At 37.4% G+C, this 27,231-nt stretch overlaps 1 protein-coding gene across 1 annotated transcript in view; it reads left to right on the plus strand.

Moving 5' to 3' along the window:
* ACTR6 (actin related protein 6) overlaps positions 1 to 27,231 on the plus strand; it is a 40,877-nt gene that overhangs the window by 5,324 nt on the left and 8,322 nt on the right. Inside the window, exons 3-10 of the mRNA XM_007947200.2 lie at positions 241 to 309; positions 1,133 to 1,256; positions 3,258 to 3,393; positions 3,484 to 3,540; positions 9,345 to 9,443; positions 9,539 to 9,617; positions 22,313 to 22,484; positions 26,184 to 26,322. Coding sequence (XP_007945391.1) covers positions 241 to 309; positions 1,133 to 1,256; positions 3,258 to 3,393; positions 3,484 to 3,540; positions 9,345 to 9,443; positions 9,539 to 9,617; positions 22,313 to 22,484; positions 26,184 to 26,322 — 875 coding nt within the window. The remainder of the gene's footprint in view (positions 1 to 240; positions 310 to 1,132; positions 1,257 to 3,257; positions 3,394 to 3,483; positions 3,541 to 9,344; positions 9,444 to 9,538; positions 9,618 to 22,312; positions 22,485 to 26,183; positions 26,323 to 27,231) is intronic.

Genomic DNA, 27,231 nt, shown 5'->3' on the forward strand with positions numbered 1-27,231 from the left:
GAGACAAAGTATATGTGAACTGCTGTATGAAAAGTGAATTTACTCTGTAAATCTTCACCCAAATCCTAATAAAAAAAAAAAAAAAAGAAGAAAAGCATACCAATATGATTATTTGGAAGTCTTACTGCATTAGACTAGAGAAGGTAATCATAAAGAGATGGAAATTGATGATTTGCAGTATATTAATCTGTTTTTTAAATAAGTATTTAAGTATTTTTGATAATTTGTAATTTTTTTTAGGGCTACTTGGTGAACTGGGATGTTCAAAGACAAGTTTGGGATTACCTTTTTGGAAAAGAAATGTATCAGGTAACAGATTAGAGTATGTATTCAAGTTCTGTTTCCATGTCTTACTCAAATGAGAAATGAGAACTTATGTTTTAAGACTTAGAGACTCAGGGATATATTCCCAGTATATATTTAAATCACTATAATTCTACAGTAGCTAGCTTTGATTTTCTAAATATTAAATAAATGTAAGTGAATAGAATTTCTATTCTAAAGTGAAATGTAGGTTGAGTAGAGAAAGCCAATATGCAACTCAAGATTAAAATTACACTTCAGATTTCTATCTCATTTTTATTTTCATAATAACATGTTTACATATCTGAACATGTGATATTACAAAAAGAATTTGTGCTTTTAATGTCTAATGTGACTATGGGTATACTGAGAGAACATTCAAATTGTACTGTTTCTTAAGAGGTATGGGAGAGAATTATGTGAACTTTAAACGTTCTAAAGCTTCTCACATTTTTCCTTTTAAAAACAACTGCTCTAATATATGTATACATGTTATTCATTACTTTTGCACAGTTATCTTTAAACAATTTTACAGTACCATTTTATTAATGCTGCCATTATGAGAGATAAAATTATGCAATAGTCAAGTGCATGGATTCTATAACTAGACTCCCTGCATTCAAATCTTAGCTATATAAGTCACTAACTACCTTTATGAACCAGTAACTAATGCAACCTTTTGTGTCTCAGTTTGCTCATCTGTTAAATGAACATAATAATAAGACTTATTTCATAGGACTATTGTGAGTATTAAATAAATTGATATATTTATATAACTAGTTTTTATAATTATGTGTACAAGTTACAATGTTTTCTTTTCCTCCCATAGGTTGACTTTTTAGATACTAACATTATCATCACAGAACCATATTTTAACTTCACCTCAATTCAGGAATCAATGAATGAAATCTTGTTTGAAGAATACCAGTTCCAAGCTGTATTAAGAGTAAATGGTGTGGTTTAGGTTTGAGTTACATGTTGTTGTTGTTCTTCTTGTTGTTGTTATGTGCCCTCGAGTTGGACCTGACTCACAGCGACAACTCCTTGGGTTTCTGAGGCAGTATCACTATGGAAGTAGATTGCCCCATCTTCCTTCTGAGGAGTGGCTGGTGGTTTGAACCACCAGCCTTCTGGTTAGCTGTCAAATGCCTTAGGCACCACACTGTCAGAACTCCCATGAATGTGAATAGGATAAACCAAAAAAAAAAAACAAACTCACTGCTGTCAAGTCAAACCCAACTCATAGCGACCCCTCCTTGGGTTTCTGAGGCGGTGTCTCTACAGAAGTAGGTTGCCCAGTCTTCCTTCTGAGCAGTGGCTCGTGGGTTTGAACCTCCAGCCTTCTGGTTAGCAGTCAAATGCCTTAAGCACTATGCCACCAGAGCTCAAAGACGCTTAAAATCCTAGAATACTGAGTGACATTCTTTTGTATATGAAAGAAATAAAATATAGAATTTTAAGCTAGGGATCGTTACTAGACTCTTCTCAGGAAATATTTTGATTAATATGATAGCCACTGCCATTGAGTCAATTTTGACTCCCAGCATCTCTGTAGGTCAGAGTAGAACGACCCCATCGCCTATAAATCTTTATGGAAGACTGCCTCATTTTTCTGCTGTGGGGCAGCTTGTGGGTTCAAACTGCTAACCTTTTGTTTTACTTTAACCACTGTGCCACCAGAGCTCCTTGATTAAAGATTGTGAAGTGCTGTTGAGTGGATTCTGACTCATAGTGACCTTGTACACAGCAGAATGAGACTCCTGTGCCATCCTCAAACTCCTGGCTATGCTTGAGCTCACTGTTGAAGCCACTGTGTGAATCCATCTCATTGGGGGGTCTTCCCCTTTTTCTCTAACCCTCCACTTTACCAAGCATGGTATCCTTCTCCAGGGACTGGTCAAGTTACTAGCAGTATATTTCTAATCTCTGAAAGATTGTTGGTGAAATATCATCTAAACAAGTTTATTAAAGGTGAGCACTTCATTGCATGATTATGTACAATGAAATTTTACTTTGTGTTTTGTGAAAAATAATCAGTATTCAAGTATTTGGCTTGAAGAAAATGTGTCTGTAGAACAGAGAATATAATAGATGGTTAACAGCTCAGTCTGTAGAATAGTGATTCTCAGTGGTGGGTAATTTTGCTGCCCAGAGACATTGTTGGTGGTCATAACAGAGAGGATTACTGGCATCTAGTGGATAGAAAGGAGCTCTGGTGGTGTAGTAGATAAGGGACTTGACTGCAAACTGGACAGTCAGCGGTTCAAACCTACTAGCTGCTCTGCAGAAGGAAGACTGGGCGATCTGCTTCCATAAAGATTTACAGCCTCAGCCTTGGAAACTCAATGGAGGTTGCCATGAGTCAGAAACAACTCGATGGCAGTGAGTTAGGTTTTAATGGGTAGAGGTCAGACAGGCTGGTAGGTGTTCTCCAGTGGGTAGGACAGTGCACAGCAAAGAATGTCTAACGTAAAATGTCAGTACTAAGGTTGAGAAACCCGGCTCTGGAGCCACCTGCTTAGGCTGGAATTCTGGCTCTGCTCCTTCCTAACCATGTGACCGTGGATGTGTAACTTCTCTGTACTTCAGTTTCCTCATCTGCAAAACGGGATTGTGAGGATTAAAACACCCACTCAACATGTAGAGTAGAATAGAGCCAGCCATGTAATAAATATTGAAAATTAGCCTTTGTTGTAAGAATTACTGCCTGTGAAATGAAAAAAAATACCTTTAAAAATATTATAAAAATATTACTCTTTTCATCCTATTTACCACATAAGTGTGATGCTCTAAAGTTTAAACACTGCAAATATTTTGTGACACAGTTAATTGCTATTACTTTAACTTTTTTTAATAAAAGGGAAAATTTTGGTCTTTGTGTTTATTTTTTTATTGCTTTACATTAATGTTATACATTTATTTAATGTAATGTTCTCTCTTTTTTTTTTTTGTAGCTGGGGCTCTCAGCGCACATAGGTATTTCCGAGATAATCCTTCTGAATTATGCTGCATCATTGTAGATAGTGGATATTCTTTTACACATATTGTTCCTTATTGTAGAAGTAAAAAGAAAAAAGAAGCAATTATTCGGTAAGTTGCATTTAATTTGTATGATGTTTCTTAGAGTGAGGATGAGTAAATATGTGATAACTGAACCATATGTGGATTCTTCTTTTTTAGGATAAATGTGGGAGGAAAACTCTTAACAAATCATCTAAAGGAGATCATCTCTTACAGGTAAAGTTGACCTCAGTTTTGATTCTTTGAGAGGAGGGTTGCTGAGGGTATGCTTTTTTTTTTTAATTGTGATTTGGGTGAAAGTTTACAGAGCAAATTCACTTTCCATACAGCAGCTCACATACACTTTGTCTCATGACATTGACTGTAATTTCCCACAATGCAACAGCTCCCCTCCCTCTTCCTCCCCATAGTTACCTCTTCCCTGTGATCTTCCCTCCATGCACTCCTGCCCCCTGAGCTGTCTCCCTGTGCATACACAGCCCTTCTATTCTCCCATGATTGGTCTCTCCAAGGAGTGTATCTGCCTAGGGTAAATGTTTACCTCATATGCCTGTCTTTTGTTTGGCTGGAAGCCACAAAAGTGGGCTCAGTTCCAGACCTGAAGGGCAGCTAGGGACCATAGTTTCAGTGGTTCCATCGGGCTCTATGAGACCAGCAAACCTGGTCGTCCCCCCCTTTTTTTTTTTCCCAAATGATCTTGAGTTTTGTTCCACTTTGTTCTCCCTCTCTATCCAGGATCTCCTACATAGATCCTCTTCTGAGTGGTTGACAGTGGTAGCCGGGCACCATCTAGTTCTTCTGGTCTCAGTTGTTGTATAGGCTGAGGATACATGGTATAACAGTTGCTTGGACTAATTGTTTCTGTGAATCTTTGGTTTTCTTCATTCTTCTTTCCTCTGGACAGGGAGAGACCCATCATTGCATCTAGATGGCTGCTTGCAAGCTTTTAAGATCCTAGTCGCTACTCGCCAAAGTAGGGTGTGGAACAATGTTTTGTGTAGTATGTTATGCCAGTTGAGCTCAATGTCCCTGCAACTATGGTCCCGAGCCCACAGGTCCAACTACTCACTTCCTCTGGGTAGCTGGCTGTGCCTAGGAAGTGACTACAACCTTGTCCCTTGTCAGCTGTACTGTACATCTGGGAATTCTTACAGAACGTAGCAAAGCACTTGTAGAAACATTGGCTGCCAACACTATACATGGTCTTGGGCACACTCCCCCTTGCATAGACATGCCTAATAGTTCACCTGTCTACCTATCTATCCACCTGTATATCAATGTTTGCCTTCACTGACAATGCGTGTTTTCTGTACCTTCCATGTACCTCTCTATGCTTTGAGGATGTACTTTTTAAAGCAATTACAATTATTTGTTACCTTTAGTTCTACCTGCAGGAGGCAGTTTTATATTACATGTTAAATACTAATGATGACCAAATTAGAAAGTTTTCTAGTGTGTAAAATTTTTATTAATTACCAAAAAGTGTGTTCCAAATTCTAGATACTAAAAACAGGTGTGAAATATTTAAATTGGTTGAATTCTGAAATAATTAGCATTTCACTAATTATTTGGGGATGTTTAATTTAATTTATTTAAAATTATAAATATTGTATATGGTGAAACAAATTCAAAATGCATGGAAGGAAACGAGAGCTTAAAAGGAGAATAATCTCCCCTTCTCTCTGTCTCTCACTTCAGTTATGCTTCACAGAGAGTATATTTGAAGTGTATCTGTATTTTTTTTATTTCTATAAGCCTTAATCAAATATGTTGATATTTGTTTTTTGATTAGCCAATATTAGCTGACTGTCCACTAAAGAAGAAGAATTTAGTGCACTTAGCCACCTCCCACTCTTCTGCCTCTTACATTTTATGTTATTATTTTTAGTTCTGTTGTGTTTAAAATTATAAATAGGTTTTTAAATCTCAATTTCTTGCCACATTAACTTTGGACAATATGGTACTGTCAGCATCCTTTTGCTCCTCTCTATGCTGTATGTCATTTCAAGAGTGTTACAGAAATGGACTCATGTAGTATGTATGCTCAGGGACAGACTGTTCATTAAACATAGTGCTGTACTGCTACTTTTGAGTTATTGAGGTTTAGAACATTTACATGCTATGTTTTTAAGTATAGTTAAATCTTTCTTGCCTTGCTTACAGATTAATTCTAAAAATAAAAAGCTAATAAAAAATCACGTACTATATTTTGATTATGTGAATGGTATTAATTGCAGAACCCAGTAGAAGTGGGCTTAGTTTCAATGAGTTTTTACCCTTAGCACCTCAGCCCAATCAGATTAAAAGCAGCAAATTGGAAATGGAGAGAAGATTGAGACAGATATGGTCAATAGTCAGATCCCAGGCATTTTGGTTGCCGAGCTTGTATGCAGTATCTCTCCTCCATGGTGAATTAAAAAAATATATATAACGACACAACGGCAGTGAGTGTGGTTCATATATATATTTCTGTACATCTATATCTATATTATTATTATTAGTCGGTATGAGTTAGAACCGACTTGACAGCACCTAACAGCAATAATTTGTAAGAATTAAGGAGCTCTGGTGGTGTAGTGGGTAAGGCATTTTACTGCTAACCAGAAGGCTAGCAGTTCAAGCCCACCAGCTGCTCCACAGGAGGAAAATGAGGCAATCTAGTTCCATAAAGATTTATTTATAGCCTTGGAAACCCAATGGGGCTTGCTATGAGTTGGCATTGACTCAGTGGCAGTAGCTTTGGTTTTGGAGTCTGAGAATTAACTGACAGATTCGTGATACTGAGTAACTAATCCTGAATCAAACATCATATGTAAAGCAAAAATAATATATGTGAAAGAAAACATCAGAAACCAATGGGGGAAGAAAATAACTTACTTAAGAAAGGATACAGGGCAAGTTGGCTGTTTGGAGAAAAATCATATTAAAAATTTAATTTGTCTTGTACACTAAAATCAATTTAAGACTAAAATGTAAAAATAAAATCTTAAGAAGGAAATACTTAACTGAATTGTTAAGCATAAAAGCAGTTGAAGAAATAAGACATAAAAAATGATATATTTTACTAAAAACTTTAAAGCTATATGTATCACAAACCTTTGTAAACAAAATGAAGTCAAACATAAACCTGAGAAATAAACCTGAAAGAAATATGACAGAATATGCAATAGCGTAAGAAAATGTTTATGAGATAATATTTTGTTTAGAATATAAACATATGTAGTTTATAAATGAACATGACACAGGGTTGTTATCTTCAAAAAATATCTTATCAAGCCATAAGAAAAACACTATCCCAGTATGAAATGGTTAGAAAATTTTCAGAAAACAAATGGTCAGTGGCACAAATAGATAATAATTCTTACAAGTTACATACAATCCAAGGATGTAAGTGGATCATTCTCAGGCATAAATGTTGAACACCTACCTGTAACAGTCATCGATTCAATTTAGCAGATATTTATTAAACAAGTATTTAGGAGATTATGGAACGTCAGTAAACAAAACAGGCAAGAATTCCTCTCCTTATGCCACTTATTTCCTGATAGAATAAATGCAAATTAAAATACCATTTTTACAATACAAATTAATAGAATTTTTGTTGTTGTTGTTGTTAAGATTTTTGCTCTTGAAGATTTGTGATGTGTGCATTCTTGTTCACTGTTGATTGGCACATCATTTGATAGGCCCTTTCTGGTAAACAGTTTGACAATATACCAAGAAACTTAAAAATATTTCTATTCTATGTCCATAGTATGACTTAATAATAAAAAGATCAGAAGTATAGACAAAGATACTGTATTTCATCAATTCTCGGCTGCACTTGGTCACATGTTTGCATCTAAACTGAATCTTCCAATTAATGGTATCTTAAGAGTTATGTCATAGGTTAACAGAGAAACCTGAGAAACAAACCTTTTCTTCTCATTGATACAGTGGCGCATTTTAGAGAAGATGAAATATAGTAAACATGAAGATATTTGTTACTCCAGAGGCAAAAAGATAGAAGCAGTAATAATGTTTTTTATTTATTGAGTACAGAGACTATGAAAAACCCTTTACATGTATCATAAGAATAATTCTTACACCTCTGATAAGTAGGTTGCAAAGATTATGTCTTAGTACCTTTCTAGAGTTGAAAAGATTATGTCCCAAGGAGAAAGATAAGTTGTAACTCAAACCTAGGTCTCTTATTCCAAAGCACATGTTTCTAAATACACCAGTATATTTCCTCTGATTTTCCAGCATCAGAAGATTGGTAAATACATCTTAATAGACCTGTCTGATTGAATATTATAAGGCAGTAAAAAAATCCTAGTTTTAAATAATATGAAATAGCATACAAAAATGTTCATGAGGTAATGTTTTGTTTAAGATATTAAAAAAAATACATAATAATATATAGGATGTAGTAAAATATAAGTTCAGAGGAAAATATTCAAAAAAAACCACACGTTTTTGCTTATTTCTTTCTACATCTTTACTTTCAACAGTAAAACCCATGTTTTCTTTGATTCATTCATCAAGTATTTAATAAACATCTGCTCTTGTGCCGTACTGTGTGCTGACTCAAAGTATTTTGATAATCAGAAAAGAAAGTGCATATGAGTCTCACACACACACACACACACACACACGTATATATTTATATATACGTAAATATATATAAACATCTGCTAGGGCACTTCACTGCTAACCAGAAGTATCGAGCTATTTTCCTGAAGGAAGACTGGGCAATCTACTTTCATAGAGGTACTACTTCGGAAACCCAAAGAGGGGTCACTGTGAGTTGGGATCTACTCGACGGCAGTGAGTTTGGTTTTACATAAGCAAAACAATGAAAATCTTTTTTTAAAAAAGTATGAAAAGTTAAGCCCTTTTAGAAAGATTCTATTCAGAGTGGTTGGGGGGTGGTTTGCTCTTTAGTCAGATACGCATTATTTTGAAAGAGATTTAACAGTTGTTTTCTTTTTTCCTCCAGGAAAATAGCTCGATATTTTATTAACTTTCTAATACATCTCTAATCCATTTTTCCTCTGTGTTCAGGCTGCATGCTTGGAATATCTTTGTTTTTAAAATTTTTATTTATTTATTGTGCTTTGGGTGAAAGTTTACAGAGCAAATTGGTTTCTCATTCAAGAATTCACACCCATTTTGTTCTGTGACATTGATTGCAGTCCCCACAATGAAGCGGCATTCTTCCTGCTTCCTGCCTGTGTTTACCATTTCCCTTTGTCCTTTTTTCCTATCCCTTCTCACCTTCTGAGCTTTCAAAAAAAAAAAATGCTGCTTTTTTGATATCATATGGATCTAATGAGGGCGTACCTCCATGGTGTTACTGTTCATCTTATAGGCCTTTCTATTGTTTGGCTGAAAAGTTGGGCCACAGGGGTGAGTTCAGTTCTAAGCTTGAAGAGTATCTAATGGCCATAGTCTCAAGGGTTCTGTCAGTCTCTATCAGACCAGTAAGCCTTGCCTTTTTTATGATTTTGAGTTTTGTTCCATGTTTCTTTCGCTCACTCTATCCAGGACCTCCTTCTGTGATCCCTTTCGGTGTGGTCAGCAGTAGTTGCTGGGCACCGTCTACTTCTGGTTTCAGGGTCATGGAAGCTGGGGTTCACCTGAACCATTAGTCCTTTGGACTGATTGTTTCTTCGCATCTTTGATTTTCTTCACCCTTCTTTGCTCCAAATGGGGAGAAACCTATAGTTGCACCCCCATATGGCTGCTTACAAGCTTTTAAGACTGTAGTTACTATTCACCAAACCAGCTTTGTTTTCAGTATCCTTACCTGCAAACTAGACTAATACCTGCCTTAAGAGGAATAATGTTGGGCATAAATATGATAATGAAAGTGAAAATATATACTTTGTAAAGTTAATACGTTTTACACATTCAAGAGTTTAATTTTTTAAAAAATCAAGTTACCTGACATTTTAATTTAAAATATTTTAAGACTTATTGGAAGTTATATTTAAATTTTTCCCATTTCAAATTTTACAATTTTTATTTCTATTTAGGCAACTACATGTTATGGATGAAACACATGTGATTAATCAAGTAAAAGAAGATGTATGCTATGTATCCCAGGATTTTTATAGAGACATGGATATTGCAAAGTATGTATAATAGTAATCTAAGAATTGGAAAGTTTATTCTTGGGTGATGTTACACATAGTTAAAATATGTCCTAAATCTCTATTTTGTTTTCTAGGTTGAAAGGAGAAGAAAATACAGTAATGATAGACTATGTTTTGCCTGATTTCAGTACAATTAAAAAGGGCTTTTGTAAGGTAAGTTTACCGATCTTTAATGGTATTTCTTCACATTACACCTGAATCAGATTTGAAAACTGTCTCACACTCAGCTGGGATTAGCAGGGTCTTGGAGAGTTGCTGTCACCTGTCTTCCTGGCAGCACTTTCTCCAGACACAAGTGAATAAATATGGTTAGTAAATTTCTCAATAAACTTACTTAGAAAAAGAATTGATAGCTGAATGATGGTACGTGGGACAAATGTGGAGATAAATAGCGTCACTAATTATATTATGGTTAACCTTTCTGTTTACTTAAGAATTAGTTTAAATCCAGTCAGAAATTAATTATTTTCCTTTTGTAAAATTATTGACAGAGCTGGCCCAGGGTAGAATTGTACTCATGTTTAGTCTGATATAATGAGATTATAGGTTGAAAAGGGTAAAATGCAATGCACTTTCAAAGTGTTGAAATGTAGTTTGTCTTGTATGTCAAAATAAATTCTCCTTATCTTTGATGAGCTCAGATAAATGATCAGTTCTGTTCTTGAATAGTTACAAAGTTCGCTTTTCTGTTGATAAGGACTGTTAGGCAGTTTAAAATGTTTAGTTAAAAGCATAAGCCCATTTGCATAAAGAAGCATTTATGATAACATTCACTGCAATGTAGTTTAAAATAATGACATATAGGGGCAGCCCCAGCATCCACTAATGGAAGAAGAATACATTGTGATGTGTTCATGTTACACAAAACTGTTTTTTTTTTTGGCAGGGAGGACAAAGATATTTGCCTTTTTTTGTGTGTGATTTGGGTGAAAGTTTACAGAGCAAATTCATTTTCTATTCAAAAGTTCATACATATTTTGTTTTGTGACATTGATTGCAACCCTCACAGTGTAACAGCTCTCTTCCTCCCTACTTCCTCCATGTGCTTACCGTTTCCCTGTGTCCTTCTTTCCTGTTCATTTCTGCTCTCTGAGCTTTCTCCCTGCGTAAATGCTGCCCTTCTGATCTCCCATAGTTGATGTCTAAGTGCACCTCCTTGGTGTTGTTCACCTCTTAGACCTGTCTTTTGTTTGCCTGGAAGTGAAGCCACAGGAGTGAGTTCAGTTCCAGGCCTGAAGGGTGATCAGGGGCCATAGTTTCAGGGGTTTCACCAGACTGTCAGACTAGGAAGTCTGACCTTTTTTTTTTTTTTTTTTTTATGATTTTGAGTGCTTTCCACATTTTCCTCCTACTCTATCCAGGATCTCAATTTCAATCCCTTTCTGAGTTGTTGGCAATGGTAGCTGGGCATCATTTGGCTTTTCTGGTCTCAGGGTCACGTAGGCTAAAGTACCCAGTCCCTTGGACTAATTGTTTCCATGAGTCTTTGATTTTCTTGACTTTTCTTTTGCCCAGATGAGGGGAGGCCAATTGTTGCATCTTAGGTGGCTGCTCATGAGCTTTTAAGACCCTAGTTGCTACCCACCGTAGTAGGATATAGAACAGTGTTCTTGTGTAGTATGCTATGCCAGTTGAGTTTGATGTCCCCCATGACCATGGACCTGAGCCTACAACTCACTCCCACAAGGTGTTTGGTTGTAGATAGCAAGTTATCATAACTCGGCCCCCTGTTACCTCTGTATGTCAGTGGACATTATTAGCACATATGACTATTTATGTAGAAATATCTGCCAAACCTTTCGATGGTTGTGGTAGTTAAGGTTGTGTGTCAACTTGGCTGGGCCTGGTTGAGTGGCTGGGCAGCTGATGGTAGTTATTCCCCATGATGAGACTGTCAATCAACTCCATGGTGGGACCTACCACAAGCAGCTGAGTAGTTGCTTGAGGGATGTGGTCTACTTCCCATAAAAAGCAACAACTTTGGAAATGGTCTGTAAGCTTATTGCACACTTGAACCCTGCATGTAGCTGAGTCATTGTTCAACAGCCTGCCGTACTGTCCTGATCTTGGGACTTTTAATGGACTTGAATCAGTGACCTGCCATGTGGCTTGGTGATAGTGGGACTGTGCTCGTTGACCTTGGGTTTGTCAGCCTCAGTAGCCAGGAGCCGAGTGAAGAAAAACCATTAGCTTCAGTGGGCTGGGAGCAGGAGGCAGAGGTAAAGACCAAGATTGAGGGGCTTTCACCCAGCCCCTAGAGCCTGGCACTTTGAACTGAGACTTAAAGCCTTCAAATTGTGAGACTAAACTCCTGTTTGTTAAAGCCATCCCATTTGTGGTATATTCCTGTCAGAGTGGCACTAGGTAACCAGAACAATGGTCATGGGTATATTCCCTTTTACCTACTCATACCTGATCATTTGGCCTGTCTACCTGTGTATCCACCTGTAGATTAATGCTTGTTACTACTGATAATGCAGTATTATGTGTGTAAAAGTATTTCCTTTGGTTGTCTGTACCTCTCTTGTGTGTTATTATGCTAGTCACTGACTTTTGGTGTATTGCCTTTTCTTTCAACCAAATCAATATGTGTCTGTTACCTAGCTAACAATTTTCCCTCCTCTTCCTTCCCCTCCTATCTTTGGTAACCATCAAAGTAAGCTTCCTTCCATGTATAAACCTTTCCTTGACTTTTGACAGTAGTGGATTCATACAATATTTGTCTTTCTCTGATTGACTTATTTCAGTCAGTATAATGTCCTCCAGGTTCATCCAGGTTATGAAGAGTTTCATGGATTTGTCATTATTCTTTAGTGTTGCATAGTATTCCATTATGTGTGTGTGTGTACCCTAATTTTGTTATCCATTCACATGTTGATGGGTACTTAGGTTGTTTCCATCTCTTTGCTATTGTGAATAATGTTGTGATGGAGACATGGGTGTGCATATATTTTTTCATACCCTGGCTCTCACTTCTTTAGGATATATGACTAGTAGTGGGATTACGGGTTCAAATGGTATTTTTATTTCCAACCTTTTAAGGAAACACCCTACCATTTTCCACAGTGGTTGTACTATTTTACAGTTCCATCAGCAGTGTATGAGAGTTCCAATCTCTCCACACCCTTGCTAGCATTTGTTATTTTCTGTCTTACTGAACTTTGCTATTAGTGTTGGGGTGAAATGCTATCTCATTGTTGTTTTGATTTGCATCTCTTTATTGGCTAATGATTGCAAACATTTCTTCATGAATTTGTTGGATGCCTGAATATCTTCTTAGATGAAGTGTCTAGTCATGTCATCTGCCCTTTTTTGAATTGGATTGTTTGTCTTTTTGATGTAGAGATGGTCATGTTGTCAGAAGGGACCATTCTGTGGAGAAGAATATCATGCTTGGTAAAGTGGAGGGTCAGTGAAAAAGGGGAAGGCCCTAAATGAGATGGATTGATGCAGTGGCTACAATGATGGGCTCAGGTATAGCAGGGATCATGAGGATGGAACAGGAGTGGGCAGTGTTTCGTTCTCTTGTACATAAGGTCACTGTGAGTCAGAGATGACTCGATGGCACCTAACAACAACAACAACTTCTCTGCATCTATTGATAGAATTATATGGTTCTTTTCCTTATGTGATGGATTATACTGATTGTTTTTCTGGTATTAAACCACCCTTGCATAGCCAGAAGGACTCTCACTTGGTCATGATGTATAATTTTTTTGATATGTTGTTAGAGCCAGTGGGCTAGGATTTTGTTGACGATTTTTAAGTCTGTATTCATGAGGGATATTGGTCGGTAGTTTTTCTTTCTAGTGGTGTCTTTGCCTGGTATTGGTATCAGGGTTATGCTTGCTTCATAAAATGAATATGAGAGGATTCCATCCTTATGTATGTTTTGGAATAGTTTGAGTAGGATTGGTATCAGTTCTTCTCTGAATGTTTGGTAGAACTCTCCAGTGGAGCTCTCTGAACCAGAACTTTTTTTTCTTGGTATCTTTTTTTATGACCTGTTTCTTCTTTTGTTATGGGTCCATTCAAATTTTCAACCTCAGTCTGTTGGTTTAGGTAATTAGTATGTTTTTAGAAATCTGTCCATTTCTTGTAGGTTTTCAAATTTGTTGGAATACAGTTCTTCATAGTATCTTGATATTATCCTTTTCATTTTAGTTGATTCTATCATGAAGTTGCCTGTTTTATTTCTTATTTGTGTCTTCTCCTTTTTTCTTTTTTTTTTTGTATACATATTTATTATCATTATGTCCGCTGTGATCTTTTAATCATTGTAAAATGCCCTTGTGTCTTATGGCCGTTTTTGTCTTACAGTGTGTTTTATCAGAAATTAATGTTGCCACTTCTGCTCTCTTTTGATTACCATTTGCGTGATGATTTATTTTTTTCCAGCCTTTGATGTTTAATCTATTTTTGTCTTTGTGTCTAAGATATATCTCTTATAGACAGCATATTGGTGGGTCATATTTTCTTATCCAGTCTGTAGTCCTCTGTCTCTTGACTGGTACATTTAATCCATTGATATTCAGTGTAATTATCAGCCAGTATGAATTTATCACTATCATTTTGTTATGTGTTTTTTGTGGTGTTGCTTATTTCTTTGTTCCTTATAATCTTCTGTGCCGAACTCATTTTGTTTATCAGTTTTTTCTTACCATTTCTTTTGTTACTATTGTTTTAGTGTTTGCTAAGTATTTGTGCCTTTTCTGTTTTTTATTCTAATGAGATGGTTTATACATTTTCTTTGCAGTTACCTTGTGACTACTATTTTAATCCCAAGTTTAAAATGGTCTGTTTTATTGTGAAATCAGCTTGACTTCCTCTCCATTTGTAAGTCTCTACCTACTGTATTTATTCCTTCTTTTCAGTTTGTATCTGTTTCAACTGGTTTCTCATTTTTTGTTGTAGAGGGTCTTTATAGCTTGTCTGCCGATTCCACCACCTTGCTGGAAGTCTTGCTATTCAAAAACTATGTTATTTTAGTTGCCTTCAAGTCAGCTCCAACTCTTGTTGACCTCATGTCTAACAGAGCAAAATGCTGCCTGGTCCTGTGATGCCTTCGAGATTGTTGGTATGTTTTAGTCCATCATGGCAGCTATTGTGTCCATCCGTCTTACTGAGGCTTTCCCACCTGTCAGTTTGCTGTATGTCATAGCTTGCATGTTGCTGTGATGCTGGAAATTATTTTACCTGTGTTTCAAATACCAACAGGGTCCATGGTGTACTGGTTTCATTGAAGTTTCCAGACTAAAGCAGACTTGGAAAAAAGACTTAGAGATCTACTTCTGGAAATTAGGCATTGAAAACACTATAAACTACAACATAATAAAATAATAGGTGTCAATGAAATTGAACTAGAACATTTATCATTAGCATGGATAAATGTCATAAACATAATGTTTGATGGAAAAGGAAGTTTTAGAAGTTATGTACAGTTTCAGTCTGTGCAAAACAATAATTTATGTTGTTTAAGAATACATATGAAGTAAAAGTCTATGCTTTTTATTTTTTTTTTAGGTAAGTGATAACCAGATTAAAAAGAAAAATTGGGAGTGTTTACCTGTAAAGTTGTATTATGTTGGTTGTCATAGTTTTTATATAATTAGCTATACATTTCTTCATATGCTTAAAATCTGAAAAAAAGCATTTTATTGGACAGATTAGTATGTGATGTACAAATCAGAATTCAGAGGAAGCTACTGGGACCTTAGGAAATTGAAATCATCCTGCAGTATCCTTAGAAACAAATGCTGTGGAAAGACCTAGGCTGACTTTCAGAAGTGGGGACTAGGACAGAATCATAGAATCAGGTTCTCTGGACCTGAATGTACAGGTTAGAAATGTGGAAGCCCAAATCCTAATTAGTTTATAGAAAGCATACTTTTTTTCTGCTTTACAAGACACGGAAAACTGCCCCTGACATTTAGGTAGCAAACCTCTTTCTCATTAGGCATATTTGATCATCCTCATAAAACACTCCAGTGATGTAAAACACCATGTGAGAATGTACGGGACTGTATAATGTTAGCAGGTGTGATGTTGTTGCTGTAGAGTCGGCTCTGACGCATCGAGACCCAGGTGGAACGGAATGAAATGTTGCCCAGTCCGGTGCTGCATTTTTGACCATTGCTATGCTTGAGTCCATTGTTGCAGCCATTGTTTTGGGTGCCTTTGAACCTAGGGGGCCCATCTTCCACTACTATTTAGCACAGTATTCTGTTATGACATGTGAAGTTACTATTAGCCAGTTTTCAGAAGTAGATCACCAAGCCTTTCTTCTAGACTGAAAGCTTCCCCACAACCTGTCCACCATAGTTGCCCCTGCTAGTATTTGAAATACTGGTGGCATAGCTTTCAGCACTGTAGCAAAACACAAGCTACCACTGTGCAATAAACTGACAGATGGATTGTGGTAAAGAGTCCACAATTCTACAGGGGGGGACCCTGAGTATAGTCTTAGTGATTCCCAAACTCCCCAAACCTGACCAATCTTGGAGTCACCTTGGGTACTTAATAAAAAACCAATCATATTGTTGGTTCCTATCCCTGGAAATGCTAAGCTCTAAGTTGAATCACAATCTGGTGTGGCCTCTACTTAAAAATAAAAGGAAAAAATAGTTCTGCCACTTGATTAGATGGTCAACTATGTTTGGAAATCAGTCTTTTTCTCCTGCCAGTTTATGGCACTGTGATATGTTTAGATTGTAAAATACTATGTTCTTGTTAACTGTGTTCTAATCTGCCAGTTTCTTGTCAAATCATAAACCTTGATTTCTCAAATCAGCACCTTCCATGATAAGCTGTGGAAGTGTGGTGGCTCCCCCAGCTAACCATTATTTTATTCACCATTGTCTTTGGCGAAATAAAGCAGAAGCCACCCAAGATTGTTTGCAGCTATTCCCTTTTATTTGTCTTTGACCTTGTGAACAGAATCTAGTTATGAACAGTGCTTCATTAACTCAGTATAGACTCCCGGTTACTCATCTCCTTTGTAACATGCACTTTGATATTGAGTGAGTGAGCAGAGTCAGTTGGGCTGGTCTCTCATCATATCATGGAATAGTTTATCTAATGTTTATTTCAAAAATAATGGTTTCATCTTTATTTTATCAATTAATGTTAATTTACATTGTATTCACAGTCCATGTTAAATCATGCACATATATTAATAATTTTCAAGATTTAGAAGTGTTATATTTTATGTATGTTAGAATTAATCCTAAAACATAATTATTCTGACTTCTTTAATACTTGATTAACTTGTTTTCATTGATTAAGATATTTTCATTGTTTGATGTGCAGCAACTTAGACGACAGCTGATAAACGTTTGTGGAATTAGAAACGCAGTACTACATAAAATGAAGAGGAATTCTGTTTAGTTTGGAGAGCCTTTGTACTTAAGACATTATTAAAATTTGGACTTTGATGTTGTTTATTCAAGAATATTTTTAAATACTTTGATAAAAGTTATACCCTTGATTTTTCAAGTGCTAATAATAGCAACAATAACAAGGTCTATAATATTGTTACTGATTACAACTGATAGAAACTTCAGTTTTATATTTTATCAGAAAGAAGATACTTACTAAAGTGCAATGCAGTTTATCTGACCTAAATGAGTAAGTTACCTCCTAATTAATGATTACCACTTTCTTCAGAGCCATTGTAATTTAAAATGATCATTTATTTAATGGTACTGGCCTTGAATTTATGAGGGCTCTGAAGTAATCATGGCCTATATTGACACAAGTTGCAACTTCCAGCAACCTTTGTAAATCCTGCCATTTGTCTGTGTTGTAAAGAAAAATCTTTTTGGAATTATACCTCTAAAAAACAGGAACTACTTGTAGTATTGGATTACATATTATCAATTAATGGCTTTATTCCTAACATTCAACAAGGATGTCTAATCCTGACCCTTTCCCTGAATTAATATTTGATCCTGTGTAAGGCACATGAACGATGTTTGTAAAATCAGGAGTACACACTAGATAACCTTTAATAGTTTGTCTATTAAAATTCTGAGTCTGCATCTGTCTGATGTTGTTTTGATGGCTGACAAAATGAGTTATGTCTCTTAAGCTCAAGTCAGTATCAGTTTTACATGCATTTGTTAATTTATAGGAAATCCTTTTCATTCTGCCTGAGAAGGAAAAATACTCCATCTGTAAAGCAATAATATTCTTCTCTTTGTCATTGTACAGTAATTTAATTGGGTTAAATGTGATTTACAGGCAGTCCCTGGATTGTAAATGAGTTCCGTTCTGTCTTTAAGTTGAATTTTGTACGTTAAGTCGGAAGAGTTAAGTATGGTTTGTATTTAATGTCAGTCAAATGTTTGTCATAGTATATAATATACTATTCAATGCATAAAAAACATTAATGAAATACTTCCAGATACACTTAAAACATCTTTAACATAATACGGTCATAATAATAATACGTTTTCATGTGTGGTGCAAAGTAGTGCCTGTTTGTTTTTATGAAGCATTGTCTGTACCTAGAATTTGTAATATAATTGGCTTTAGTAGGGTTGGTTCGTAACTACAGGTGGTATGTAAGTCAGATGTTTATAATCTGGGGACTGCCTCTATAGTTTTCCTTGTTCTTCCTAAGGTGTTGTGAATATTATGCAGTTTGTAGGGTATTTTTATTTAAAGATAATGTTTTGGACATCAATTTCCTAAAAGATAGAGTCTGAATCATATCCAGGTCAAGAGTGGCAGTGTAGTAAAAGGAATACTGTGTATGTGCTTTGGGTTACTAGACAAATGACTTGGGGCAAGGCATGTAACCTTGGTGAGCCTCAGTTGCATCATTAATAAAAGTTAAAATGCCTATGTTATGGGCTTATGTGAAAGTTCAGTGGGATAATGTATGTAAATTGTCTAATACAATGAACAGCACATTGTTGGCTTGTGTGCCTTGTCAAGAATTTATTGGATATGTACTATGAACCATGGAGCTCTTGTGGTACAGTGGTGTTCTGGTTACCTAGTACCACTCTGACAGGAAATATACCACAAATGGAATGGACTTAACAAACAGTTTATTCTCTTACAGTTTGGAGTTTTAAGTCCAAGTTCAAAATGCCAGGCTCTAGGGGCTGGGTGTGGGAGCTCTGGTAGCATAGTGCCTAAGGCACTTGACTGCTAACCAGAAGGCTGGCGGTTCAAACCCACCGGCTACTCCTCAGAAGGAAGATGGGGCAATCTACTTCCGTAGTGATACTGCCTCGGAAACCCAAGGAGGGGTCGCTATGAGTCAGGTCCGACCCGATGGCACATAACAACAACAACAGGGGCTGGGTGAAAGTCCCTCAACCTTGGGGTCCAGCTCTGCCTCCGACTCCTGGCCCACTGAAGCTAGAGGCATTTCTTGACTTAGCTGCTGGCTACTGAGGCTGAGAAACCCCAAGGTTGACAAGTAAAAAGGCACAGTCCTGATGTTACCAAACCACACGGTAGGCCATTAACTTAAATCCATTGTAAGTCCCAAGGTTGGCAGAGCATAGCAGGCTGCTGAGCAATGACACGGCTATATGCAGGGTCCAAGTGTGCCATAGGCTAGAACCATTCCCAAAGCTGCTACTTATATATGGGAAACAGACCACATACCTAGAGCAGCTGCTCAGCTACTTGTGGTAGATCCCACCATGGAGTTGACTGCCAGTCTCATCATGGGGAATAACTACCACCAGGTGCCCAGCCACTCAACCAGGCCCAGCCAAGTTGATACACAAACATAACCACCACAAGTGGTTTAAGCATTTGGCCGCTAACCAAAAGATCGGCAGTTTGAACCCACCAGCTATTCCGAAGGAGAAAGATGAGGGTTCCCTAAAGCTTTACAGCCTTGGAAACCCTATGGGGCAGTTCTACTCTTTCCTTTAGTTTTGTTGTGAGATGGAATTGATTTAATGACTGTGAGTTTTTGTTTTGGTGCTATGAACTAGACACTCTGAAAAGAACTTGATATGTAATGGTGATGAGTATAAATTATGAAGGATAATTTAGGATGATATTAGAGAATAATAGTTGGACCTTACTTTTGTTTGGGAGTCAGGAAAAGCCTCTCTGAAGAAGCAGAGGCCTTAACAGAGAGTAGAAGACTGGTTGTATTAAAGAATCTGTAATATTCTATACACTTAGTGGTTTAACAACAAATTCTTAATATTTTTTCATATATTTTAAATATTTTTATACTTATAAAAAGGATTAGGATTTACTCTGATATAGGAAGAAAACTGCATTTAGAGAACAAATAGAATGTCCAGAATTGAAACTAGAATAGAGGAGCTGATGATTGTCGGTAAGATTGAAAGGGAGGGACCATTATTATTGATATTTTTTTTTCAAAATTTTTATTGTGATTTGGGTGAAAGTTTACAGGGCAAATTTATTTTCCATACAGCACTTCATACACATTCTGTTTTGTGACATTGACTGCAATTCCCCATAGTGTAACAGCTCTCTTCTCACTTCCTCCCTGTAGTTCCTTCTTCTCTGTGTCCTTCCCTCCTATGAACTCCCACTCCCTGACCTGTCTCCCTGTGCAAACACTGCTCTTCTGTTCTCCCACAATTGATAACTCTAAGGAGTGTATCTACCTGATATAAATGTTCACCCTATAAACCTGTCTGTTCTTTGGCTGGAAGCCATGAGAGCAAGTTCAGTTCCAGGCCTGAAGGGTAACTAGGGGCCATAGTCTCTGCGAGGGACCATTATTTTTACAGTGTAGAATGTTGTGGAAGGAGATTATATTTTCTGGTCCCTACAGGAACACAGCGCAGAGATTGGGCTTGGGTTGGGTTAGTACAAGAGAAAAAAAGAGAATGTGAGTCATGGTTGTGGAAAGTATGTTTTTGTTACACATGGACCTCATACAAAGGTGAAATTGTTAGCTACTGGACTGGGCAGCATTTTGCTCTGTTACATGTAAGTCATAGGTGACTCAGTGGTACCTGACAACAACATAACAAAAACAACATTCAAGGATAAGGTCCTTGAATAACTTTATATTTAAGTTATTTGGAAACTGGTTTTTTGTATACCGATTGAATAAATAGTAAAGAAATTTAAAGGTGTGAGATTTTGTGCAAGGAAGAGGAGGAACCCTAATAGATCAGAGCCCCATGTGCACTAAACATCTAACATTGGGAAGTGAAAGGAGATAGAGGTAGGAACCCAAGACTTAAAGTAAATATTTTTACTTGAAGTATGTTGTGTGCTCTCTGTTACTATAGGTAGATTATGAAGTTCTTGCTCCTCTCATCTACCTTCTCTCTCTTTTCAAGTAACTGGAATAAAATCAGATGAGCCTTCAGGTATAGCCTTATTAGCGTCAATAATTATTTATTTGTCTGGTTTAGGCAGCAGAAGAGAGACCACATTTTTTTCTAACTTTTGAGAATCTTGAAACATTCCAGAACATTTTAAGATATTTGTATTATGTATTACTAAATGAGGAGCTCTGGTGGAACTATGGTTAAAGCATTGGGCTGCCAACCAAAAGGTTGAATGTTTGAATCCACCAGCTGCTCCATGGGAGAAAGATGAGGCAGTCTGTATCCATAAAGATTTATAACCTAGAAATCCTCCGTGGCAGTTCAACTCTGTCTTCTAGGGTCGCTATGAGTCAGAATTGACTACATGGCAGTGGGTTTTTATTACTTAGTCATGTGAGCTAGGTAATATAGCTGAAACTTTTTTTAAAAAAAACAAACTTTTTATTTGGGTGAAGTACAAAGCAGATTTGTTTTACATTTAACAGTTTATACACATTTTGTTTTGTGGCACTGGTTACATTTCCAACGTTGTAACAGCTCTCCTCTCACTACCTCCCTGTGGTTGTCCTTTCCTGTGTCCTTCTTGCCTATACATTCCCATCTTCCTGCCTTTCTCCCTGTGCAAATGCTGCCCTTCTGATCTCTCTTGTTGATAAGTCTAAGGAGTGCATCTCCTTGTAGGTGTTCAGCTCGGCCTGCCTGTTGTTTGGCTGAGAGTTAAGCCACAGGAGTGCGTTTAGTTCCAGACCCAAAGAGTGACTCAGGGCCATAGCCTTGGGTTAACTGGTCTCTGTCAGGCCAGTAAGCCTGGCCTTTTGTTTCGATTCTGAATTTTGTTCCACATTTTTCTCCCACTCTATCCAGGATACTTGATTTTGATCCCAGTCCGAATGGTTGGCATTGGTAGCCGGGCACCATCCAATTCTTCTGGTCTCATAGTCATATAGGCTGAGTGTGTCTTTGATTTTCTTCACTCTTCTTTGCTTTGGATGAGGAAAGACAAACAGTTAAATCTTAGATGACTGCTTGCAAGCTTTTAAGACCCCAGTTGCTACTCACTGAAGTAAGACATAGAACAGTATTTTTGTATACTGTGTTGTGCCAGTTGACTGATGACTCCCACAACCAGAGATTCACTCCCTTACGGTGCTTAGTTGTGGCTAAGAAGTTATCCTAACTTTGCCCCTTGTTAGCTTTAAATTGCATTTGGACATTGTTATTGCACATACAAATACATATGTAAGAATGTCATCTGCCAAACATAGGTATGGTAGTGGCTATATTCCTTTTCGCCTTTCATACCTGATACTCTTTCCTGTCTACCTTTGTATCCACCCGTAGATTAGTGTTTACTGTTACTGATAATGCAGTATTGTGTATGCAGTAGTAGTTGCCTTTTTTGTCTGTATGTCATGTGTACCTCTCCATGTCTTCTGTTTCTTTAATGATATATTGTACTAGTCACAGGCTTTTGTTACGTTGTTTTTCCCTTCACCCCTGTCAGACTTGTCTCTTAATTATTGGCTGAAACTTTTTATCTTACTTTCCTTTAAGCCAAGGGAAGAGATGGTGTTAAGTGGAAAATACAAATCTGGGGAACAAATTCTTCGTCTGGCCAATGAGAGATTTGCTGTTCCAGAAATACTATTTAATCCTTCTGATATAGGCATTCAAGAAATGGGAATTCCAGAAGCTATTGTCTATTCAATTCAGAACTTACCTGAAGGTATGTAAAAGCTGACAGTAAAATATTGAGGAGTAATGGTGTTTTTTTTTTTTTTAATCATAAGCTTTAAGAACCCTGGAGAAATAATTTGTTTCTTCTAAATAATTTCAAGCCAGTACAAGTCTGTTTCATTCACAGAGATTTCCAGATCCCACAGTATACCTTACAAATTCTTACTTTATTGGTCCCAGATTACAAATATGATATACCACAAGTCATTTTGACGCATTTAAGCTTGTAGAAATTTGTCTTATTAGCTTGCATATCTATTTTTTTTATTTTTATTGTGATTAGGGTGAAAGTTTAGAGAGCAAATTCACTTTGCATACAGCAGCTCACATATACTTTGTCTTATGACATTGATTGCAATTTCCCATAATGCAACAGCTGCCCACCCACTTCCTCCCCATATTTCCCTCTTCCCTGTGTCCTTCTCTCCCATGCACTCCTGCCCCCCGAGCTGTCTCGCTGTGCATACACAGCCCTTTTATTCTCCCATAATTGTATCTCTCCAAGGATTGAATTTACTTAATGTAAATGTTCAGCTCATTTGCCTGTCTTTTGTTTGGCTGGAAGCCACTGGAGTGGGTTCAGTTCCAGACCTGAAAATCACCTAGTGGCCATAATCTCAGTGGTTCTATCAGACTATCAGACCAGCAAACCTGGTCCCTTATTACTATTTTTTTTAATGATCTTGAGTTTTGTTCCACATTGTTCTCCCACTCTATCCAGGATCTCCCACATAGGTCTCCCTCTGAGTGGTTGACAATGGTAGCTGGGCACCATCTAGTTCTTCCGGTCTCATAGTTGTATAGGCTAAGAATTGCATGGTGTACTAGTTGCTTGGACTAATTGTTTCCATGCGTGTTTGGTTTTCTTCATTCTTCTTTGCTCTGGATGAGGAGAGACCCATCTTTGCATCTAGATGGCCACTTGAAAGCTTTTAAAATCCCACTTGCTACTCACCAATGTAGGATGTGGAACAATTTTTTTTTTTTAATTGTGATTTGGGTGAAAATTTACAGAGCAAATTTACTTCCATACAGCAGTTCACATACACTTTGTCTCATGACATTGACCACAATTTACCACAATGCAACAGCTCCCCTCCTACTTCCTCCCCATAGTTAGCTCTTCCCTGTGTCCATCCTTCCATGCACTCCAGCCCTCTGAGCTGTCTTCCTGTGCATAAGCAGCCCTTCTTTCTCCCATGATTCTTCTCTCCAAGGAATGTATCTACCTCAGGTAAATGTTCAACTCATATGCCTGTCTGTTGTTTGGCTGGAAGCCACAGGCATGGATTCAATTCCAGACCTGCAGGGAAGCTGGGGGCCATAGTCTCAGTGGTTCCACCAGGTTCTATCAGACCAGCAAACCTGGTCCCCCCCTTTTTTTTTCTCCAAATCATTTTGAGTTTTGTTCCATATTGTTCTCCCTTTCTATCCAGGATCTCCTACATAGATCCCCTTCCAAGTGGTTGACAGTAGTAGCCAGGCACCATCTAGTTCTTCTGGTCTCTTAGTCATATAGGCTGCAGATCAGATGATGTACCAGTCACTAGGACTAATTGTTTCCATGTGTCTTTGGTTCTTCATTCTTCTTTGCTCTGGATGAGGAGAGACCCATTGTTGGCATCTAGATGGCTGCTTGCAAGCTTTTAAGATCCCAGTCACTATTTGCCAAAGTAGGATGTTGTTGTTGTTGTTGTTATGTGCCGTCGAGTCAAACCCGACTCATAGCGACCCCTCCTTGGTTTTCCGAGGCAGTATCACTACGGAAGTAGGATTGCCCAACCTTCCTCCTGAGGAGTGGCTGGTGAGTTTGAACCGCCAGCCATCTGGTTAGCAGGCAAGTGTCTTAGCCACTATGCTACCAGAGCTCCCAAGTAGGATGTAGAACAATGTTTTGTGTAGTATGTTATGCCAATTGAGTTTGATGTCCTCTGCGACTATGGTCCCAAGCCCACAGATTCAACTACTCGGTCCCTCTGGGTAGCTGGTTATGACCAAGCAGTGACTACAGCCTTATCCCTTGTCAGCCCTACTATACACCTGGGAATTCAGATCATACACATAAACTTACAGGACCATTGTCTGCCAACCCTATACATGTTCTTGGGTACACTCCCCGCTTCATAGACATACCTAATAGTTCAGCCTGTCCACCCAGGAATAATATTTTTGTGTAGTATGTTATGCCAATTGAGCTTGATGTCCCTTGTGACTATGGTCTCGAGCCTACAGGTCTAACTACTTGCTTCCTCTGGGTAGCTTGCTGTGGCCAAGAAGTGACTACAACCTTGTCCCGTGTCAGCTCTACTATATACCTGGGAATTCTTACAGAACATACAAATACACTTATAGAAACATTGTCTGCCAACCCTATACATGGGCTTGGGCACACTTCCCCCTGCATAAATATACCTAATGGGTCAGCCTGTCCACCCATCTATCCACCCGTATATCAACGTTTGCCTTCACTGATGACGCAGGACAGTGTGTGCAAAGGGTTCATCTTTGTTGTCTCTACCTCCCATTGCATATCTATTTTAGAAAAGTTTTAATTTAACCAAAATTGGAACAGAATAGAAATTTATAATTTTAACAATTTGTTGTTAGCTGCTGATAGACGGGCTCATTCTTTCTATATTTGGACTAAGTACAGGAAGTGAATTTTAAAGAAATCGGAATGTAGTCCTTCATAGTGATTTCTGGGTTCTCCTGAAGGATACTTTTACTAACTCATGTACTAGTGTGTCAGGGATTTTTGTCTTGCAGCTGTTCTCCTAGCTCATAAGGAACAGTTTAGGCATTGGAGAAAATCTAACATGAACAATGTGCTTTCCTCCCATTTAGGGGGAAAAAAAAAAGATGAAAAAGAAAACCATGTAATTCCATTACCTTCACATAAGTTTTTTACATTTTATATAAGGTTGCAATCGTGATGTATATAACATCTCATATGCTACTCTGCTTTAACGTAAAGTCATCTTTTAAGACTCAATGTCAATATGAGGTGAACTCTGTCCTTGTGTTGGTGACCAGAAGCATGTGGGGGCATGACCAGTCCCTATTCATTCTTGATAGACTTCCCAGTGGTGCTCTATAGGCTTTTAATGCTGGCCAACCTGATAGCACTGAATGTTTGCCATCATATAACTTTATGAGTATTCATATGTCCATCCTTGCTTTAAATATTAGATTATGAGTGTTTTTCACTATCAGATTTAAGTATTAAACAATACATATGTCTGTCTCAGTGAGATAACATGGATATTTGAGCTCCTAAGTTAAACTTTCACAAAAGGGGCCTTCTTTTCATCCTGTAATAAGGTGCCCTGTGATTTAGGGGAGAATGATTATAATAATCAAATGTTTTCCACTACAAGGTGACTCATTTCTATATAGTTTGCATGTATATTCAAGTGACTGATAATGCTGTACCTTCTCTTTAGCCCTTTCTTTTAAAGGTAGATATCTATGAGGTCATGTTACATCCTGTTTAATATATCTGTTTGAGTGAACTATAACCTTATTACAAAATCTTTAGGTGGACCTCAAAAATCTTACAGTTTTGCACTAGTAACTATAACCTTTAATTGCTTCTTACATAATTCTGTATCATCTTTCCAGAAGATAAGTAAACAGACTTTCTAATGCCTTTTCTTTCCTTCTTCCCCCCTTTTTATTTTTTTAACAGAAATGCAGCCACATTTTTTTAAGAACATTGTTTTGACAGGAGGAAATTCCCTTTTCCCTGGATTTAGGGATCGGGTTTACTCAGAAGTTCGATGTCTCACTCCAACAGATTATGATGTTTCTGTGGTGCTGCCAGAAAAGTAAGTATTGGCTTATGAAGAAACAAAACATGAAGTCATTTGGTAGATAAGGTGGTCTGTAGGCAAGAACAGGGCATCAGATTGAGAAAACTCACTAACTATTTGTGATATGCAGATGACATATGTTGCTGAAAACAAAGAGGACTTGAAACACTGACTAATGAAGGTCAAAGACTATAGCCTTCAGTATGGATTATACTTCAATATAAAGAAAACAAAATTATCACAACAAGAGCAATAAGGAATATCATGATAAACAGAGGAAAGACTGACATTGTCAAAGATTTCATTTTACTTAGATCCCAATCAGTGACTATGGAAGCAGCAGTCAAGAAATCAAATGAATCAACATAATCCACCACATAAATAAAACAAAGGAAAAGAACCAGTTGATCATATCAAAACAAAATCCAACATACATTCTTGATAAAAACACTCAGGAAAATAGGAATAGAGGGGAAATTCCTCACCATAATTAAGGGCATATATATATAAAACCAGTGCCTAACATTGTTCTCAATGGAGAGAGACTGAAAACATTCCCCTTGTAAAAAGGAACCAGACAAAGATGCCCTTTATCACCACTTCTATTAAATGTTGTATTGGAAGTCCTAGAAAGAGCAATAAGGCAAGAAAGGAAATAAAAGGCATCCAAATTGGCAAGGTAAAACTATCTCTATTTGCAGATGGTATGATCCTATACGTAGGAAATCCTAGAGACTCAACAAGAAAACTGCTGGAAGGGGCAAGGTTGTGGTCACTGCTTGGTCACAGCCAGCTACCCAGAGCGACCGAGTAGTTGATCCTGCAGGCTTGGGACCATAGTCACAGGGGACATCAAGCTCAATTGGCATAACATACTATTCAAAACATTGTTCCACCTCCTACTTTGGTGAGTAGCGACTGGGA

Source organism: Orycteropus afer, unplaced genomic scaffold (genome assembly GCF_000298275.1).
Source record: "Orycteropus afer afer isolate SDZICR_OR568_19922 unplaced genomic scaffold, OryAfe1.0 scaffold00177, whole genome shotgun sequence".
In the NCBI taxonomy this organism is placed as follows: Eukaryota; Metazoa; Chordata; class Mammalia; order Tubulidentata; family Orycteropodidae; genus Orycteropus; species Orycteropus afer.